General features: G+C 38.0%; 1 protein-coding gene across 2 annotated transcripts; it reads right to left on the minus strand.

Annotated features, from left to right (window-relative positions):
- Window positions 1-233: 233 nt before the first annotated feature.
- IL21 (interleukin 21) lies at window positions 234-11496 on the minus strand. Of its 2 annotated transcripts, XM_025386235.1 has the most exons (6): window positions 11273-11496; window positions 11130-11165; window positions 5927-6082; window positions 3037-3114; window positions 2870-2946; window positions 605-618 (listed from the first exon to the last, which is right to left on the minus strand). In XM_025386235.1, the coding sequence occupies exons 1-5, from the start codon at window positions 11438-11440 to the stop codon at window positions 2896-2898; spliced, it is 489 nt and encodes a 162-aa protein (XP_025242020.1). In that variant the 5' UTR covers window positions 11441-11496; the 3' UTR covers window positions 605-618; window positions 2870-2895. The 2 variants fall into 2 exon arrangements, with proteins under 2 accessions (XP_025242019.1, XP_025242020.1); XM_025386234.1 differs by having other exon boundaries at window positions 234-2946; window positions 11273-11486.
- Between the last annotated feature and the right edge of the window lie 10950 nt (window positions 11497-22446).

Consider the following 22446-nt stretch of genomic DNA (forward strand, 5'->3'; position numbering starts at 1 on the left):
TAGGATAAACTTGAATGCAGGAGAGAATTTGTGCAAGAGTGTAGGTGCAGTGGTGGCAGTGGGCATTGGGAAGTATCTCTAACTCCTCCTGAATGTGCCATACATTAGGGAGGGCTGCAAAGGAGGTGATATCCTTGAGGCAGAGACAGGATCCATTTCGGTGAGAACAGGTGAGAAGAGAAGATCATCTTTACCATGTACATGTAAAAACTATATGCTCCCAGAGACTAAGGATAATCTTTTCTTTTCAATCAGGACTATTGAATTAAGGGTTTCCAGGGAATCACAAAAGACGGTTGTACTGAGCGGGTAGTATTTAATATGATCAGGTCTTAAATAAGAAGCCATAAACATGAACATTTAAAATCAAATATATAATAAATAATTATTAAGTTATAAACTACATAGTTCATATTAGCTAAATTCTCAGATGCATATGTAAATACAACAGAGCAATAATATAGAATAATAATGCTACAATTTTATATAAGTGTCCCAAGAAGACACTTTGAACTAAAATAATAAAGATCATGGTTAATTTTCCCTGAACTCTCATGACCTATAGTAATGTTTCCTTCTCTCCCTTCCTTCCTTCCTTTTTTATCTTGGAACATGTCCCTTGCTCCTGCAGTGAGTGTTGCTACAAATGTTATTGAAATAATATTGAGCAATTGAACATCAGACTCAGTAGAAAATTTTACTCAGAAGTGTGATCAGATGTTCCTGTAAGAATACCCAGAACTTTAGAGATTCATAGACATTTAAAGCTTTTAAAAAAAAAGAAAAAATAGATGTTAGAGATGGAGTCCAGCACTCTTATTCTACAGATAAGGAAATGGAAACCTAAACGGTTTAAACAGTGACCACAATTTCATAGTCAACAAAATTTCAGGTCTCCTGTATTACTATCCGTAGGTGAACAGTTATATTTATGGGTTATCTTTATATTCCTTTTAAGAACTGGCAGTCTTGAACATAGAACAGTGAAGATGGAGCTGTTCAAGTCTCACTGCTTCATCTTGTTTATTCCAATGCATTGCCTTTCCTGGAGTGCTGGTGGGTTTAACTCTGGTTAAACACTAGAGTTTATCTGGGTGTTTAAACTCTGTTTAATGAAGGCTGTTATCCAGACCCTCACTAAATTATTTTTACTTTTAAGATAGAGACCCTGATCGAAATAATTGGAACAGAAAATTTTAACAATAAACATGCCAAAAGAAATACATTATTTTAAATATAAAATACAATATCAAAGGAGTTAATAGCTATAAATTCAGAAACAAGAAATACAGATTCCATCTTTCTCACTATCTTTGTGTCTGTTTCCACCTTTTATCACAACAACCCAGGCTGGCGTATTTGAAACTGAGGCACATTTTAGATATATATTATCATCATCAGGCACATAATTCCTTTGTAATACATATTCTAAAATGTTAAAATGGAGTACCTTGTTTCTGATAAAATGTTTTTTTTTCTTTTTTCTGAGTCTACTTGCTGATGATAAAACATTTCATTGAGATTTGATTAAATAATTCTTAATATATCTTTTAGAACTGTAGGTTAAGTCTGTATTTGTTTTAAGCACATAATTTTTCTTCTCAGATCATAAAGCATTTCTCTTCCCACATCCTCTTGCACACTCACAACTATTTTAACAATAAGAGATTCTCAAATAGCTTATACCATTCTAGCGAACATTTTATTTTTCTAGAGTTTTTAACTTCATGTTTAAACAGGCTGTGCTGGAGCTGATATGAAATGGCAGCTAGAGTAGGTTGCTTACTTTTACCACCCACGTTTGAAAGATTGGAATGCTTATGCGAAAGTCTGTTTTCAACTTGGAGAGGAGTCCTGGCCTCTTGGTTTGTCTCCTGATTTTTAAATCATTTAGGTTATTGAATTTGTCTTATCCAAAGTATAGTAATTATAAGTGTCCAAAATGTTAAACATGTTTTGAAATTTTGTCAAAGCAGAAGATTCATTTTTAAAAGAAGGAAGAAAAGAAGGAAGAAAGAAGGAGACAAATATTTGGCGTTGTTAGCTCGCTCATAATATGATCATTATAACTGTGTGAGAAGAGAGCTACAATACTTTTAAAACTATGTTTGTTCCAGAAGACAACCTGGTACATGTCCCTCTATAGGTTTAAATTGCCATTTCCACAAGCTTAAAATGTTAGCTTATAAGGGGACTGGGGACTGGAGGAAGGTAATATTAAATCCACTTCTTAATACTCTATTGCCACTGACTAAGAGTCTATTCCATAAATACATTCATATCTATAGTATTTAAATATTTTTATAAACCCCAATAAAGAAGTAAGACTTTTATAGCCATCTGGTATCCCCCAGTGCATAAATAAAGTACATATTTATATGTTAGACATTCTGAGATTTAAAAAAATATTCAGATATAAGTTTTTAAACATTCAGTTTTCATTTCCTTAAAAGAATAAAAATGTCAGCTTTTCATTTTGCTTTTGTATGTTTTGCTTCTATGCTTCTATATTTTCAGCTGGAATGAAGGTATATATGTTTTAAGTTATGATCATAATAGACCTCATTCTGGTGGTAATCAAGCTCAAGGTTAATATAAAATCAATAAATGTCAAAACTATATTTTTGGTTAAAAATTTTAACCTTCTCCTTCAACCAAGAAATGTCAAAGTTGAGCAGTGAAATAAAGTAAAAACTTCAGAAGTCATAGAAATCAATAACATAGGAAATCAGACTATTGCATAGTGATTATGGGGAAATAATCCTGACTTTTGCACACTTATGAGTTTTTTTTCCCATCCCTAATGTATTGTACTCCTCCACTTGGAATACAAAGAAATGAGTTTCACTACTATATTAGAGTATGTAACATAGTGTCCAGCTGCAAGTTAGATCCTCAGGAATCTTCACTTCCATGTGTTCTAGAGGACAGATGCTGATGAATCATCTGTGGAAATAGTATACCATGAGTAACTAAGAGGCAAATCTGGATACGTAAAGATAAAGCTGAAAATCAAATGAAACTTAAGGTAGATACCTTTTGGAGAAGTGATTTGAATCTTTCTAGGAATTCTTTGGGTGGTTTTTTCTCATAAGAATCACATGAAGGGCATGTCTAGAAATCAATGAAAAAGTAACAGTCTTCTTTAAATTTTTTTTCTTAATAAAATGTTCCTTAAAAATTTTTTTTATTAAAAACATAAATTATGTTCACTGAAAAAATTTGAGAATTACATAAAACTGGAAAGTAACAATGGAAAAAGTCCTTGTAATCCCATTCCCAGAGATAGGAATCCCACTGCAATGTTTCAATATATATTCTCTCTGTGTTTGGGGTATTTTTAATTATTATTATGCATTTACATTATTTATATCAGTTGGTGATTTGCTTTTTTTTTTTTACACTTAACGTATCACAGGCATTTCCTAAGTGTTAAATAGTCTTCAGAAATATGACATGTAGTGGTTATTCTGTATTCCAACATAGGATGGAACTATTACTATTTTTGGACCCATAGGTTGCATCTAAATTTTTTTTTTTTTTTTTTTTTTTTTTTTTTTTGGACAGTCTCGCTCTGTTGCCCAGGCTGGAGTGCGGTGGCGTGATCTCCACTCACTGCAACCTCCACCTCCTGGGTTCAAGCAATTATCCTGCCTCAGCCTCCCAAGTAGCTGGGATTACAGGCGCGCACGACCATGCCTGGCTAATAGTAGAGACAGGGTTTCACCATGTTGGCCAGGCTGGCCTCAACTCCTGATCTCAGGTGATCCGCCTGCCTCAGCCTCCCAAAGTGCTGGGAATACAGGCGTAACCCACCACACCCAGCCATATCTAACTTTTTACTTTTGTCTACATTACTCCAAAGAACATCTCTGTAAATAATTTTTCATATATATCTTTGCTTATTTGATATATTCCTAGAAGTAGAATTATTAAATAAAAGGGATAAAAAAAATTTAAGGATTTGATGTAGAGTTTTACCTCTCTTCACTTGGAGCATTATTATTATAGGGTATTGTTTAAAATGTTTAATTGGAAAAAAAACAGGATTTCCTTGTTTTAACTCACGTGTGTGTGATTACTAGGGAGATTGAACAGTTTTTCATATATGTATTGCTCACTTGCATTTTTAAAAAAACTTTCTTAGTTTATGCTGTTTGTCTTTATTCCTATTTAGATACCAAACACCAAGCCATTGCGTGCTAGTTAGCATCTCAATGCCAGTGTGATGTTGTAGTGAGAGCATTTCATTAAAAGGTAGTAGATATACAGTCTAATTCTTATCATTCTGACACTATGTATGGAACTTGGGGCTTGTGACTTAACTCCTTGGTAGATCTCACTTTCCTCATCTATAAGATAAGCATGCTTAACTGGAGAGTTCTAAGTTTAGCTCCAAAGCTACCACTTCATGAGTTTCAAAAATATGTTCAGCTCCTTTCTTTCTGAGGAAAGATTTAGAGGGACATTTTTCATATGGTCACCAGGCCAAGCAATCAAAGGAAATCAGAATCACTTTGATAATGTAATTAAGATTTCATTTGAATCACATGTGGAATTTTTTGGAGGAGAAAGAACTAATTTAAAAAATTTGAGGCCGGGCGCGATGGCTCACACCTGTAATCCCAGCACTTTGGGAGGCTGAGGTGGGCAGATGACTTGAGGTCAGGAGTTTGAGACCAGCCTGACCAACATGGTGAAACTTTAGTTTAGAAATTTTTAGAAATTTAGAAATTTAGAGACTAAAAATTTAGAAATTTAGAAATTTTTAGTCTCTACTAAAAATACAAAAATTAGCCAGGCGTGGTGGTGTGTGCCTGTGGTCCCAGCTACTCGGGAGGCTGAGGCAGGAGAATCGCTTGAACTGGGAGGCAGAAGCTGCAGTGAGCCAAGACCTTGCCACTGCATTCCAGCCTGGGCGAAAGACTGGGACTCCGTCTCAAAAAAAAAAAAAAAAAAAAAAAAATTTGAGAGTAATTTATTTTATGTGTTTTCCCACTGGCTTTGATTAATCTTTGAATTACTCATGTTCTTGAGTATCTGCATTGCTCATGAATTGGCATATACAAGAGGATCTCAGAGCTCCAAAAAGCTAGGGACTGTTAAAATTCCCCAGCCAAGTAATGAGGCCTGCCTATTTCAATTCAATACTGACTCTGCTAATGTACAGGATAGTAATATGATTTAAGAGAGGAGGCAAAGTTCAAGATTTGCCCTAGGCTCTTGTAGGCTCTGTTCTTGTTAGAAAGCTAGGATCTAGCTCCTGTTAATAAGAATACTGTGACCATATGAGAGGAAATATTCCTTAACTCCAAAATCACAATTGGATTCTCTGCCTAATGACTTCCTCGCCTTGAGAAGCTATATTAACATATTCCAGCTACCAAGGACTACTAGGAAATTATAATTGGGTTTCGGAATACTTTGAAGTCTATGGACTTAAAAGAGTGACCCTACTTCTTAAAATGCACCATGTATAGGCCGGGCGCGGTGCCTCATGCCTGTAATCCCAGCACTTTGGGAGGCCGAGGCAGGCAGATCACGAGGTCAGGAGATCGAGACCATCCTGGCTAACATGGTGAAACCCCGTCTCTACTAAAAATACAAAAACAAAATTAGCTGGGCGTTGTGGCGGGCACCTGTAGTCCCAGCTACTCGGGAGGCTGAGGTGGGAGGAGAATGGCGTGAAACCAGGAGGTGGAGCTTGCGGTGAGTAGAGATCACACCACTGCACTCCAGCCTGGGCGACAGAGCGAGACTCTGTCTCAAAAAAAAACAAACAAACAAAAAAAATGCACCATGTATAATAAGGCATAGGTAAGGAAGACACCAGCAGCTCTGGCTACAGGTGTGCATGTGTGTTTATGCAATGCAAGATACATAGTTTATAAGTACAAATAAGATAGATGACAAATGACAGTCTTACTAGTCTGTGTTTCTGTCTTCTCTCTGCACCTGTGGAAGGTGATTTCCTCTTCAGCTTTTTAATTGATAAATTGATTATCCTTTCATTGTTTCCTGTATTTGCTGACTTTAGTTGGGCCTTCTGAAAACAGGAAAAAGCTGACCACTCACAGTTTGTCTGAAAGATAAACAGTTTGTATATATGTTAACAAACATTATTCAGAAAGTAAAAGATAGCTTTCCCAATCCTCTGTTTCTGTCTCTTCTGCAATGTCGTGCATTACATCATTTCAACAGATGAGTGAAGTATGATTTCGCCTCCTACTTAATCTTTGGGATGGGAAAAAGGGATAATCCCCTGCCTCACAGATAAGAGAGAAAGGAGCCTCACTTCTTCACAATGCTTTATTCCTGATGCTATACAGAGGACCATTTTGACATCTAGGTGGTGGACAAGACCTTTGTGTTTTGTAAGGGAGAGTTAGTTCGGTTTAGGAACACATTTGCTGAATTATGAGGCTCTAAAACTTACACTGTGACTAGTGGCAGCTTTGGGTGAATTATGTTATAGTCTGATGAAGAATATTTTTCATTTGTTTGTGGTTTCTATAATGTATCTATCCTGACATGTCTTGAGCAGCATTTTATTCTGTACAGCGCCAGGCATAGTGTCTTGCCAGTTAATGTCAACATACATTTGTGAAGTTAACAGATGAAGAAAATGAATTAAAGCCCCTCCTTTGGGGAAAAGAAATGGGTACCTACCTCTGATAGCATATTTCACATCTAAGACTCAATATGCTTGCATAGATCACACATGACTTTTCTAAAGCCCTTTTCCTACTCCCAGCTCAGTTAGGGTAGGATTCTGCCTGAATCAAGCAGTTGAGGGACAGTTTGAGGCTTGCCCAACCAATGAGAAGGAAGATAATTTCTTAGAAGGTAAGAATAGGGTCTCAGAGAATGGAGGAGTGTATAAAATAAGCATCAAACACTTATCTCTTGACTTGGAAAAATAACTAATGACTAACAAGCCAAAAGCTTAGCAATCAAACTGGAAAGGAAATGGAATTTACTGGAAGAACCAAATATATACTGACTTGTTGAAAAATGTTAATGCTGATCCAAAAGCTTATATCCAGGTTACTTGTATCCAACTTACTTTTTTCTTTCAGCAAACGTGTGTATGTGATGCTATTTTCCCCCTGAAGTTGCTATATTTTCATTTCACTAATGCATATGGAAGCTACTACCTTATAACCAGAAACCTCAATCCCTTCCAGTCCCTACAAAGGCAGGCCTATAAGTAACAATATTACCTGAATCTTCTTATGGACAATCAGCTGAACACAGCATCTGGGCTGCTTTGCATTTTCCAACCCATATGCTTACCCAATATGAATGTTGATTAATAACATGCATCTCTAAGACACAAACCTGTCAGGTTTGCTTTGCATATATAGCCACAAGCTGAGAAGCAGCTTATCTGGTTTCCTTATATCAAGGCAGATTGCCTCTCACAAGGGCAAGGTGGTGTCCTTTCCATATGTTTGCCAAAATGCTTATTTAATAGAAACTATTTATAAATGTTCAATATAGCACTTTTTTTTCCTTGAAAACCACACGTTCATGTTTGTTGAAGTTTTTTCTTTTCTCTTCTTTTTGACCACAACCGGCTTAACTTACTGGAAAAAATAATATTCATATTTAAAGAGGTAAATTTTCCAGCTGAAACTGAAAATACTGACTGCTTCATCCGTGATGATCTGAAAAACCAGCATTTCTCACAGAGGCTCATTTTGCTGAGTTAACATTTACATGTGTATGCTGAAAGAAAATTAGGTTCCAAAGAAGTAGAGGGGCCCTGCCAGCCAGATGAACTCCCTTGAGATAATATTGCCAGGAATGGTCAGTACCAGTACTCAAAGCACTGAAATTGTAAAACTACAATTTCAGTTGTAAAAACAACTGAAAATCTTTTCTGAAAGCCTTTGAATGGCACCTGGACACTGACGCCCGTATTGATGGGGCTGTGCTTCCTCTCCCACCCTTCCTTGTTTACCTGTGTTAACAGACAATGGTGTTTTGTTTTCTTTTGCTCTGCAAGCAGCAGAGCTGTGTCTGGCAATATGTGGTCCAGGATAAATAACTGCTGGAATTGGCTTTATATGCACATCAAAGGCCGCCTCAAAAGAGGAAAAGAAGTGGAGAGGTGTCTCCACTAAACTGCCTTAAGGATGTATTGAGGAGAGTGAAAAGATTAACCTTGATTTAGGCAGCCTCGGGTGCCCTGTCACTCAGGAGTCTACAGGATGCCCAAGTCCATATTTAGCACCGTCTGGAAGCATAAACATTACTTTCCTTTGCTATGCCTTGGTGACAACAGACTCCAAAGGCAAGGCTTTGTTTCCCTCATGCTTTAACATGTGAGAACATGAGGAGTTTTCTGCTCCTACATTAGTTTTGCAGACTAGAAGGAGTGGTAGTGAAGTCAAAAGCAAGAATTCACAAACCATTCCTCTTCAGCTGAAGAACAAGTCAAGTGCTCCTTTTGCCAGGAGTAACACTTGTCTTTGTTGTTTTGCAATTGAATTTTTGAAATTTTTTGCCTCCTTAGGGCTTTTTTTTTGTTTCTTTTATAGAAACAGGATGTCTCACTATTTTGCCTAGGTTGTTCTCAAACTCTTGACCTCAAGCAATCCTCCAACCTTGGCTTCCCAAAGGGATTACAGGCATTGGGATTATAGGCAGGAGCTACATCACCCAGCTGAGGCCTATTTTTACATTTTTTTTCTTCTGCAAAGAAAGCCCTGGCCATTCCCCCTAAGGAGTCTTGCTAATTGGGCAAGGCTACCTTTGTCCTGGCCAGGCACGGTGGCTCACACCTGTCATCCCAGCACTTTGGGAGGCCAAGGCAGGTGGATCACGAGGTCAAGAAATTGAGACCATCCTGGCCAACATGGTGAAACCCTGTCTCTATTAAAAAATACAAAAATTAGCTGGGCATGGTGGCGTGTGACTACAGTCCCAGCTACTCAGGAGGCTGAGGTAGGAGAATCGCTTCAACCTGGGAGGCGGAGGTTGCAGTGAGCTGAGATAGCGCCACTGCACTCCAGCCTGGCAACGGAGCGAGACTCCGTCTAAAAAAAAAAAAAAAAAAGATTACCTTTGTCCTACACACAAACTAGGTTTATATCAGGGTTTCTCAACGGTGATACCACTGACATTTGGGGCTAGATAATTCTTTGTTGTCAGGGCTGTTTTGTGCATTCTAGAATGTTTAGTACCTGCCTTCTAGATGCCAGTAACACCCCCATTTCTACCTCCACGTGTGACAACCAGAAATTTTTCCAGCCAATACCAAATGTTTTCTGGGGTACAGAAATCACCACCAGTTGAGAGCCACTGGTGATATGATTAGACAGAAAGAAAAAGAGAAAAAGAAAGATGCCTGGCCAGGCCAATTAGAGATGTTAGATAATTATTATATGCATACAACATTAGATGGTTTTATTTTCATTATTCTTTTTTATTTTAATTTTTTTATTTTTTGAGACCGAGTCTCGCTCTGTCGCCCAGGCTGGAGTGCAGTGGCGCGATCTCGGCTCACTGCAAGCTCCGCCTCCCACGTTCACGCCATTCTCCTGCCTCAGCCTCCCCAGTAGCTGGGACTACAGGCGCCCACCACCACGCCTGGCTAATTTTTTGTATTTTTAGTAGAGATGGGGTTTCACCGTGTTAAAATCTCTTACAGACCCTGCTTTGAAGTTAGCTTGATATAATGCTGATGTGACCTTGAACGATTTCTTTCTTCCTGAGTTTGCCTACTAGTATAGCTTAAAGATCCAAGTTACACTATTACTCACTTGTATCATAGCCAGCATTGCTTGATCAGATTATCAGATAGATATAGTATCACTAAGACAAAATCCTCTCATTATGATGTAAGATAAAAAAAAATCTTTCATTAAAAACACATCTAAAGGAAGTACCCATTGGATGAACTCAGGTTAGAAGGTGGAATCTCTTTCCTATTTCTTATTTTGCATGTTACAGACTACAGCCAGGAAACTCTGGAAAGGACTCTAACCATAACAGTTAAACAAGGTGCATGAGATGCTAGAAATGCATGTTTTGATAATTAGACACATTGATTAAGAAGTATTTTCAGTTATTGGAAAAGTCTTTCCAATAAGCTGAATGTGCTACTTTCATTTTAGATGCTGCTTATTAGAAAAGGACCTAGTAAATGAGAGTGGTTGGGTTCAGAGCTAGAGAGTGAATTTTAGAGAAAAGCAATAGTTGTGACTCATTCACTTTCTAAACTTTTACACATAGTCATTTACGATAATTGTTTTCTTTGCAATGTATCTTCTTCAGTCTCCCCCTTTGTAGTGTCCTAATTACTGGTAGCACTTTTAGTTATTCTAATTTATGCAATTAAAGGTCTGTGACAATGAAAACATTTCCCCAATTGCATTTATACTCTCAGGGTACCAGACCAGAAGATCAGATCATAGAAGTTGCTAGAGAAAAAGATCAGCGGACAGCATTCTTGAACTACATGCCAAGCCTCTCCTTCCTGGAACTCTAATGGATTTAAATGGCTTAAGAAATGGGATGAATTGTTGAAAATGGTTCTTTCAAAAGACCTCATGGAAGGCCAAAGACAAGACTCACTGAAGCCAAGGTATATGTGAATTATATTCTAAAGGACAGCTTTGATTTCCATACCACCATTTCTCCATGCTGTCCCTGTAATCTAATTCTTCCTTTCTTTCATTTTTAAGTTTGTTATTAAAAGGTTAATTCTGCTTCCTATTGTATGTATCTATGTTTCTTAAGTAGGATAACAAAGAGGGCTCAAAAGCTTTCATGCCCAAGGGCTCTTAAAGAGTAACTAGCTGTGCATTGTTCAGAAACTGATCAGAGTATAGATTTCATTTCTAGTTTTGTTATTCTGTCTCAGCAATACTACTTAGGAGTACTCTTAGAGATTCTTGAAGATAAACATAGTTTATGAGGAATATAATATAGCATTTTTTAGTTGGTTTTTGGTAAATCAATGAATTTAACCAAAATATAAATAAATATTTCATCAATTATTAGACCACTAAGTTCATTAAAATTCAGTATACTCCTATATAATCATGCTAATGCCTTTCTTATTAGATTTTAAAAGTTATGTCAAATGTATTTTCAGAAATAAATTCAATTGGTCTTACCTCTACATCTTCTGGAGCTGGCAGAAATTCTGGGTCCTAGAGCAAAAGAAAATTTGTTCTGAGTTATTTTTGTAAGCCAAACCCTCCTTTTATATTAATTGAAAAGTATGATTTAGATTTTGTTGTGACAAGTATAGTCTTACCAAGTCATTCACATAATTTTTCAGCTGATCAACAATATCTATAAGTTGACGCATTCTAATCATGTGGCGATCTTGACCTTGGGAGCTTGATTTGTGGACCAGTGTCCCCAGGAAGATGACCATCAGACAGATGACTATCCTCTCCATGTTGCCAGGACTGGATCTCATAAGTACCAACAGTAGAGCTAGACGTTGGTCTCGTTTTCACTTCAGCTTGACTGAGAACAGGTTGTCAGTTAAGCTACCTATTTATTCATCCTTCAGGGAGAGGTAAAGCCCTCCCATTGCAGCCTGGAAATCTTTGTAAAATGGATGAATGTGAGTAACTCTTTTTTCTTTTCCACTGGCTAGGTATACGTGTGCATGTGCTAATGTGTGGGGGCAGGGATTGATGGAGTCAACGAAATGTGCCCCATCTGCATCTTTGACAGGAAAAAGAGAGAATGGGTGAATTCCAATTTCAGCATGAATCAAGAAGTATGTATAATAAACAGTAGGTACTACAAGACTTCAAAAAAGTAAACAAAAACACTTTGATCTCTTTTTCTCGGCCTCCCCTGGCATCTTACCTGTTCTCTCTGACAGTCATAAGAGCACTTCGATAGTGAGTAAAATGGCAACATGTGCTTTCATGCAGGACTTTTTCTTATGGTAATAACTTTGTCTTTTGACTAAAATCATCCAGTATTCCATCATAAAAGTAGGAGGAGAGGCTACCTTTTAGGAAATTTTAAATAAAGAGGTATTTTCCAAATTAGCAAGAATATTTTCGGTTCTTACCAAGTTTCAAGGGTTTAAAATAGAATTTGCTTCCAACTGTTCACCAAAGCATCTTTAACCATTTATTTTGGCTTCTGACAAGTTATTTAACAATCTGATTTATTAATATCACAAATGATTCTAAGGGACTCGATGGAAAATCTGTCCTTCCCAATCAAGATCTCACTCTACCATCATTTAAATAACTATCTAATGTCCATCTCTTCTGTATAATGCATCAATTAAATGAGTGAAACTTGCTAATGCTCATTCTTGTGTGAACCAAAAAATATTTCCAAACAGCAAAATAAAATGTACCCATAAATGATTCGTTTTCTCTTAGGGTTGTATTACTTATTTCTATTAGATACTATTTCCTCTGGTTGTAAGCAACACATTTCTAACTGCATCTGTGACCGGGTAGAGATTAATTAAAGACCCAAAGTCCAGAAATGGTTTTATCATCCTCCTTTCTTCTGCTTCTCTTGTCCCTGAGACTCTTAACCCATTTGAGAAAGTTGAATATAATATTCTAGCTAGAAAGTCATGTACTATATAAGACTATAGGTCTTATAAATAAAACTCTTGACTATAGATTTTATTCATTCATTCATTTCATTACATACTTTAGAATACCATACTGTAGAATACCATACTTTATTCTAGACTGTTATGTAGCCAACATAAATTGGAGTTTTGACTTGATTTGCTCTGAAGTTGACTGCAATCTTTTTATTATGGAATATCTATTCAAGAGTATACAGGTTTGGCCTTACACAGTAGACAAGAGTTCATACAACATGATCAAGAATTCCTCCCTGTAATAGTTAAATTCTATATGACAGGATTCTGTGCAAACCTATGAATGCATGTGGACTAAGGGTTGCCCCTTGGTGCCTCCACATTGCCTGTATGGTCTTTGTACATGCGCTCCTAAACAGATGTGCATCTCCTTGAAGACACTAACCACAGTGGTTAGGAAGTCAATTTCTAAAGCCTGAGTTCAAATCCAGGTCCTAACAATTAATAGCACGTATGATCCTATTGTGTAATTGCAAAAGGAAGCTAAGTACAGAATCTAATCATAGGGTTGTGATAAGGCTTAAATGAGACATTTCAAGTAAAAGGGCTAAGTACAGCACATGATAACATCCCAGGAGGTTTGCATGCTGATCGTGGATGAGGGTGAAGGGGAGAACTTAAAGAAGCCTAGGGAGGCTAAACTGATGAAAGAAGGAAGAGAATGGACAGGTCAGTGTTCAGCCAAAATACACGTGTGTGGCTGTACTGGTGGTTTAAAAAAAATAAAGTCAAATATCTTTCGTACTGCCTAGAGAGAACCATTGCTCCTGGCCCTGGAGTGCCTCACCACTGTGTTAGACACCCCAGTGCCTCCTTGAGACATCCTAGCCCTCTCCATAATTCATCCACCAGCACATCAGGGGTCTCAGAGTCTTGCTCCAGCACTATGACCAGAGGCCTTTCTGAAAGTCAGAATTTCTGCCTTAAGTGACACATCAGTTGTTAAGCATTTTTGGATATCATCTCTGGTGCACTAGACTTACCAATGCCCGAAAGACATCCATGCCGTAATCCCTGGAACCTGTGAAAATGTTACCTCACATGACAAAGGGGACTTTGCAGATGTGAATAAATTAAAGATTTTTTACATGGTAAGATTATCCTGGATTATCCTGTGGGCCCAATGCAATCACAGGAGCCTTTATCAGAGGAAGGCAGGAGAGTCAGAGTAAAAGAAGGAACTGTTGTTTCAGAAGTAGAGGCTGGACTGTTGCGAGGCCAGAAGCCAAGGAATGCAGATGGCTTCTAGAGTCTGGGAAAAGTAAAAAACAAATTCTTCCCTGGAGCCTTCAGAAAGAATGCAGCCCAGCCAAAAATACCTTGAATTTAGTCCCATAAAGCTCATTTTGAGTTATTACTTCTGACCTTCAGAAATGTAAGATAATAAATTTATGCTGTTTTGTTCTTACCTGAATAGATGTGCATCTCCTTGAAGTGTTTGCGGTAATTTGTCACAGCAGCAGTGGGAGTGTAACATTCATAGATATGGAATTTTTAATTTCAGGGAAAAAGGCAGAAAAAGAGGGAAAGAGATGAAAGGGTGCTAAGAAAAGATCCAGCAAGGGTTGAAATTTTGTTGGGCTTTTGGGAGGTGCAGGTAGAGGGTATCAGAAGTGTAGACAAGAGAGGGAAGTAAGATTAGTATAGCTGCCACATGGTATGGGACATCAGGGATAAAAATGTATAACGAGGATGTTCCAGGAAGTCTGGTGTGTATTGTAACAACTCCTTCCTAGCCCTGAGAAAACATCACTCAGAATTCACCGCATGGTTTAAAGTTATGGATCCAAATTTGCATTTCATTTGAATTTATCACTATGTGGAGATGAACCTTAGGGTAGGAGCAAGGAGGCCCAAAAGTATTTGAGTCACTAGGCAAAGTAAATTATTCATTGCTCAGAAATATTAACGTTATTGCTACCCTTACAGTATCATTTCATTGGGGTTTTAATGGCTGCTTACTCATTAAATTATAATTATTTTTATAATCTAGATACAATCAGTGCTGCTATAAGGCTTATGTTGAAAATAATGATTTATTCCAATGGGGTTAATATATCAAGGAACAATTTGAGTATAACAAGAACTTTGTGTTTCCCTATGTTTAATTTCATCGGCAAGAAATGCTAGGTGAATGCAGAAAACTGCATCCAGCTGAACTGAGCCATGTAGGAATACATAAGATGTCCTCACACCTCTGACAGCCACCAGCATCCTCAGTTCACCGCATGTATAATGAGCCACACCCATCTACATCTGGTGTCACAATTTTCCATCCCAGAGAACTCTCCTTCGCCATGTCTCAATAACTCACAAACTGTAACCCTTCCAACACCTACCTCCATGAACAAGCTTCAAGTCTTTTTCTAGGTAAAACAATGTGTTTATTCTATTATTTATGTATACCTTAACAATTTAACATGCCTAAAACAGCTATCTTTTAAAATTAGGTTGCTATCTTCTTTTTTAGTGTCACTGATGAAGTTTTTGAATGCTGTGCTCCTAATCTCATTTTCCTGTAAGCATGTGGTTTTTGATTCTATGATTTTGTATAGTGCAGTGATTTTTAGAAACAGATGGGTCACATTATAGCAGAACTCACTGTATTTTGTCTCAATGTGTCACACTTAAGCCCCAACAGCAACTACTTATATCCAGGCAGAAAACAAGACTAAAATATAGAATTTATTCTTAAGGCGGGGAATAAAAAGGGAAGGGAAGAGAAAGGGAAAACGGAGAGAGAGACAATGAAAAACAGTTTGCCATTTCTACACATGGCCCATCTGAGGTATTTAAAATCCCTAGGGTCCATTTCTTCCTTGGTCCTTTCCTGTTAGCACCTGGGGGCTTAGCTTGGCATCTGTGGATTTCCCAGGTTCCATACATTTGTTTCAGATATCCCCTAACCTCCTGAAATTACTTGCAAAATTTTGTATTTATATTTTGAGCAAAAGAAAACCTTAAATTTCATGAACTTCTCAATGGAAATGTCATGCAACTGCTGTTTGTTTTCCAGCCTCCAGAGACTTTGGTGAAGGGTGATGCAAACTGTGTTTCTTCAGCATGTGAGCCCCATCAGGTGTGAGTGTGGCAGCTCCAGAATGTCTATACCGGAGTGGCTAAGAGTCAGCAGCTTGGCTGGAAGCCACACTTGAATAGCAAACAAACCACTTTTACTTAGCTGCCATGTCTATTTGGTACCTTGGAGTAGAGTGATGAGTTTTACTAGATGTGGACTTCCCAGGAATATAACCAAGGTCGTCACCGTGAAAGTATGAAACTTTAGTCATTTACGCAAGGGGATTCATGGACATATTTTAAGAATTTTCTTTAAAGGACTGTGTTTATAGAACACCTGGTCAAGGCAGTAATGAGGCCAGGGAACTAAAGGCGTGGAAGTCTGAAAAGGAATGGTTTTGCATGGGAAAGCTGTGCCAGGTCTAAAACTGGGCTAAACACTATTTGTCCCCAACTCCCTGGCCTGGTCCTCGTAGTTCCTTCTGTGATCCCTGCATGGTGAATACTCCTTTTCTGCTTTCACTGGCTTTGGCCTCTCATGGGTAGGATTAGACGTTCTGCATGGCAAACTGGGAAGAGAGGCCTCCAATGTTTAGAGTGATATTATCATGTGTACCACTACTATTATACATACTAAAGGTATTCAGACAGGTGGCTTGTCTCTGGGCTTTATATCAGTCTCTGCCAAACTAGAAGAAAAATGTCACTAAAATAATTCAAGACAATTTTTGCACTTTCCAACAATGTTCAGGTAACAGCTGAAAATATTCTCAGTTATTTGACTTGAGGAAGAAACTTCAAACGAGGAAAATCCTCAAGGATTTGCTAAAGTCTCCTCTGTGAAATCTTCCTTAAGGAAGTTTAAACACTCCTATTCTCTCTTCTCTCATTCTTTTGAACTCACTGCATGTATTGATATCACTGACTTGATTTCTTTTCTAGAATATATGTGAAAGTAAGTGTGTATATATAACCCATTATGTACCTAACCTTCTAATCATTCTAATATTCAAATTTCATGACTCCAGACCACTACTGTGCATTCTAAGAAGGTCAGGGACTCTGGAGACCAAAGGGTCAATCCTGGTCATTGTTGTCTTACGAGACAAAAACAAGAGCCTTCTCAGGCCCCATGTTCTCTAGCTCGTGATGTGGCCTCTTTGGTATCACTGGCAGCCCATGGTCTGGTGGTCAGTGTGTCGCAGCAGAGGGTCACTCACTGTTGCTGCTTATCCACAGCACCTTTTCTGTGGGGAATGGGGACCTCTATTCTGCTAGTAGACTCAGGTGTGTCACTCTTGATACTCTAAGACTGGGTTCATTGAGGACAGGTGTCTTTGCTAACATTCACACAAAGTCAGTGTTTGGAAGCGCAGTCCTGCTTCTGAAATGCTGGGTCTGGAGGAGTTCCAGCAGCAGCCACATGGGCTCTCCTCAGATCTTGGCTTCAACATGGGATACTCAGTAGTGAGGCTAGAGATCAGATATCCTTCATTCCATGACCACTAGGCCTAGAGGATGGAGAGAAAGAACTGCAACATCTGCACTCTTCAACCTGAGTCCACTCCAACTCCATACCACAAGGTGAGACAAGTTCCACCAGCCTCTCCAGCCTCCTGTCTAACATGATCAGAGAAACCCTCTTCTCTCTGGACTCAAGGCCCATCCTTGTTTCCTTCCCTAGGGTGACAGGTGGCTATAGCACCCTCTGTCTTGGCCCTGCAGCCACCAACACACAGCCATAAAAATAAAGTAGTCCAATTATTAACCTTCACTGTGTCCTGTGTCCTCTTCCCAAGAGATCTGCTGAACCCTCATTTATCACCTGAATAGGAGCCTCCTCCCCATGCTTTCCCAGGGGACAGCCATAGGACCTCACAGAGAGGTTACTGTGTATCACTCTAGACTCTTTTCCTATGTACATAGAACAATAAAGGAATAGATAGGGACACATAGACACTTAAGGAAATAGAATTATATATGGAGATAGAAACATAGAAATAAATAGCACAGACATATAGATATAGAAAACTGTGGCATTTTTACATAAAAACTTAATCTCACTGTATGCAGTCTATAACTTTTTTTTTCACTCAACCTATGTCAGGACAGCAGTCCATACTCCATACAAGATTCACACACAGGGATATCTCATTAGATTAATATTCCATTTGGCAGTACCATATTTTATCCATTCATGCCCCTACTGATAAATATTTAGATTGTTTCCAGTCTTTATCCACTGCAAACAATGCTGCAATGAACATCCTTAGACATCTAGATCTCTAAGCATATGTGAAATATATTCTCTTAATATTGTATTTTAAAATACCTATCTTGAATTTCACTTCCTGAGTGGAAACATACTTTGAAAAATTTTATAGAAACTGCCAAATTTCCTTCTGACATGCCATACCAGTTTACACTCTCAACAACATAGAGTTTCTTTTCCTTCCCTACTCTCATTAATACTTTATGTTACGAATATTTTAAATATCTACCAACATATTGGGGCAAAAATAGTATCCTCTCGTTGGTTTGTCTTTCTTTGATCAATAGTTAGATCTGGTATATTTTCATCAGTGTGTTTATTTTTCCACCAATAGTCTGATTCATATTATTTGCCCATTTATTCATTTGTTTCTTACTTACTTATAAAGGCTCTTTTTCTATTAAAGATATGTTAAACATGTAGAAATTATTTTCTCTATGGTATCTTTTGCTCTACTGAGGTTTTGAGCTTTCATTTTATTGTGTCTGAGAATCTTACGTTTTATGGCATGGACCCTAGTTTAATAGACAGGGTGTCTCACCTAACAAAACAATAAATGGCAGTAATTAATTTAGTGTTCCTTGTTGTTGAAGAATTCTAATGCCAAGGAGTCATGGTTAATTCAGGAGTGCTTTTAAATGAATTTGCATTTAACTTGTCACAAGATTAGCTACATACTTCTTTGAAATATAGTAATACATTTATGGTTGGAAGTGATTTAGTCAGTGTATAGGCAACATCCTTCCTGTGCAGCAATGAATTCATGAGCCCTGTGAACATCATTATTTTAGAAAAAAGATTGGATATAATATATACTTCTTATATAGACAGAGATCCAATCTTATACCACATTCGGTAGTGGGGAGGACAAGGGACCACAGAATCCTGAAACGGCATCTGAGCCATCAGAAGTCAATGTGCTCTCTACAGTTTCAGTGCTGAATGTTTTGTTTTACTTCAATTCTTTAAATATGGTTTCTCCATATACAGGGTGCACGGTAGTTCTAAAAACATGAATGACTAATTAACAAAGTGCAGACCAGGAAAACACAGACTCTGTGAGATTTACCCAATGGGCTCCAAGACTACCCTGAAGTCACCCTTTAAACTGAGAAATAGTTATATCTGATAGACTCTTTTGCTGCTAATAAAGGGAAATGGGATGGGTCTTTCTGAAAAAAGACTTTGGGCCAATCAGAAAGATAATATCGATAATTATTCTAGTAAACACTTTTATACCTAAGTGCTTTATAGACATAATCTCATTTAAAGCAACAACCATGAGAAATAGGTATTACGATTGTGCCTCTTTACTACCGAAGCACAAAGAAGATAAGTAAGACATTGAAGTGATTGGAGGAACTACCTCCAGAGCCTGACTACTTCTCTCTACAGCAGGGAACTGCCTCCATTGCTGATGTTGGATTAAACAGAACAGCCTGTGCAGTTAGTTCATGAGATTCCATAAAGGGACTGGACCTTAATGAAGACGTTCCTGATGTGGGTTTGGGGTAAGAAGGAGAGTATGTCTGCAAAATTATTGTTGATAATATCTAGAATTTAAATGTATATCTTTTCTGGGTTAATTAAATAATATAATCAGCTTCCCATCTGGGCCAGAATATCCAATTGCTTCTCTTTCATTGACTTTAACTAGTGACAACTTGGTCCAGTGTAAGACTGAATAATAATTTTCCAGTGTTTTATATACATAAAAGAAGAGAGAAAGAAATGAATAAACTTCTGCAGTCATTTGGGTCTTGAATAGCATAGACAAAATCCATCAGGAAATCAGTTATCTTGACAACAAGAAAGGGCAACAATATGGCTTACTTACATTTACTTAATTATTGTTCATTTTCCATGCTTTTCAAGCTTTTTCATTGTTATGAGAACATCAGAACACTCATCTTTTGCTCTGTTGAGCTCTCAGAACTTTAAAATACACACCAAGGGGGAAATCAGTGCAAAAGAAGAAGGAAAACCAGGAATACAAAAGAAACATGCTTATAACAAGAATCAACTAAAAGTAAATTTTCATGAAATTAAGAGATAGATGGTTCAATGATTTTGGATATCGGCAGTTAAGTCATCACAGGTCAGATTAACGTATTTAGTCAAAGCTGTTCCGTCATCAGTATCTGCATCAACCAGAAGCTTTAATGACATGACAGGGATGAGGGACTCTCTGGCCCTTGACTTGACTTATCCAGCTCTCAGAACTTGGTCATTGCTACTGTGTTCAGAGAATTATTTTTAATGGCACTGGTGTTCAGGTCAACATTTAGAAATGTTTACATTTAGGCATTAGAAATGTCAGAATTACAGAGGCTGAGGAAGGTCAACAGTAATCGTTAAGAATGATGACTGCTAGTAGCCACCACCCAAGGGAGCTGCAGACCTGGCGAAGCTCTGCTTGTCTGCTTCCCTCTCCCCCCATCTCCCTCCTGCTTCCTCTCTGGGTCTGTCTATTCCTCCTTCCTCTTTTGTTGCTCATTCCTCCCAGAGATTTCTTCTCCTCTTGTCTTTCCTTCACTTTTTTTCTTCCACTTTGTTTCTTATTCAAATCTGCATACCATGAAGCTAAAACATATTTTAATTGTATGTAAAATATGTAAAACATATTTTAATTGTTTTATTAAATAAAGCTTTCTAGCCTCTAAATAGTTGTTTAAAATAAAACGAATTGAATACTATAATCTCTCTAAGGACTAGAAAGAGGCTATTTTAAATGACTTTTGGTATTTGATCTCTGGATTTTTTTCTCCCTTGAATCAATGATCCTTTGGAGAAAAACAAATAGCACTATTTGACTTCTTCTAATTTATGGAAACATAAGTCAGGAAAAACTATAAAGAGACAATATTTGCTTAGTATCTAGGAGAAAGATGATTTGGGAATATCCTGCTTACTTTCTGAATCCCTAAAGAGCAATTTTATTTTAGAAAACATTCTCTTACCTGTTGTCAATTGTTCTTTGTGTCAAAGCTCTCTGAGTTGCCACAACCATGGGCTTCTGTGGAAACTGCCTTCAGTTAGCTCCTATTGTACATTGCACATAACTCATACTAAGCCTGAGTTATTCACATACACACAAATCCAGCAGGCACCATCAGAGAAGAAGCACTTTATACAATTTGTGTGGGATACTGAATAGAGTATTCTATTTTCATTTATCTGCTAAGCTATATGTGAACAATCCAGGAAAAGAACGTTATGTTTCCCATAAGCTCATAATTGATACACAAAAATAGTTAAATTGGGTCAGGCCACGGTGGCTCATGCCTGTAATCCCAGCACTTTGGGAAGCTGAGGTGGGCGGATCACCTGAGGTCAGGAGTTCGAGACCAGCCTGACCAACATGGTGAAACCCCGTGTCTACTAAAAATAAGAAAAAGTAGCCAAGTGTGGTGGTGCATGCCTGTAATCCCAGCTACTCGGGAGGCTGAGGCAGGAGAATCGCTTGAACCCATAAGGCGGAGGTTGTGGTGAGCCAAGATTGCGCCATTGCACTCCAGGCTGGGCAATAAGAGCAAAACTCTGTCTCAAAAAAAAAAAAAAAAAAAGTTAAATTGAATCTGTTATTGGGTGGAGGCTTCCTGAGATGGAGCTCAAGGAGGGTTTCAAGAAGAAGACATTAGAATAAAAAGTCCTTGAGAGCAGAAAGCTTTATATGGAATAAAAGTTCAACACCCTTCATGTTGTGTCTTCTGTGAGCATTACACTAAATCTGGGAAGGGTCATGAGGTGACCTGACTGAGATGAAAATATGGTCTCAGTTATGTTAGATGGATTGGAAGGAGTTTGGAGACCAATGTGGAGGAAAGCGAGAAAAGTATAATAGAAAATGTGTCTGTGCAGTGCACTTATTAAATACTAAATGATTCAGCCAAATAAGGTGAAATATGACAAAGTTTGGAGTAATTAATTAACAAACACCTGTAGGTGTGTTAAGAGACTCATGATCTTACTATGACAACAAGGTGAGATGACTGCCCTCAAAGGACTCTTGGTGGGATTTCCCTGCAGGTAAAGGGGAGGAAAGATGATAGGCAGAGCTTTGTGCCCCTCCAGCCCTGCTTTAACTAGAACACTTTGTCTGTTTTACACTTTGGGTCCTATGTAAGATTTCGTTTGGAAAAGTATGTTTACCTGCTAGGAAAAAAAAATTAAAGGCGACTAATCTAGCCCCCTATTTAGAGAGGCCCAGAACAGTGGCATGACCTGCCCAGGCAAACTCAACAAGGATGTGCTCCAGGTGTTCTTCCTCAGATGAAGAATCCATATCATGGCCCACAGGAGGCTTGACAAGCCCACTTTTACCCTGTTGCCCATAGGTTGCTAATAATCTCAGTTGACACCTATTGGACACATCCTATTGTGCCAGGCACTATTCTTAATTTCGTACTTAGATATTTTTCAGCTATTACTGTATGTCATCTATTTGTGGACATTATATTCATAAATTAATATATCTGAAACAAGCTGCCTCTTACAATCAATGGCAATGTAGATTCAATGAAGTACCATAAACCTAAGCCTC

The sequence above is a fragment of the Theropithecus gelada genome, chromosome 5 (genome assembly GCF_003255815.1).
Source record: "Theropithecus gelada isolate Dixy chromosome 5, Tgel_1.0, whole genome shotgun sequence".
Classification (NCBI taxonomy): Eukaryota; Metazoa; Chordata; class Mammalia; order Primates; family Cercopithecidae; genus Theropithecus; species Theropithecus gelada.

Excerpts from the sequence above, each read along its gene's own strand:
- IL21 (XM_025386234.1), bottom strand. The coding sequence starts at position 11,440 with ATGAGATCCAGTCCTGGCAACATGGAGAGGATAGTCATCTGTCTGATG. Across the intron at positions 11,166-11,272 it reads AAAATTATGTGAATGACTTG|GACCCAGAATTTCTGCCAGC; the intron begins GTAAGACTATAC and ends CTTTTGCTCTAG. Across the intron at positions 3,115-5,926 it reads GAAGACAGAAACACAGACTA|ACATGCCCTTCATGTGATTC; the intron begins GTAAGACTGTCA and ends ATTGATTTCTAG.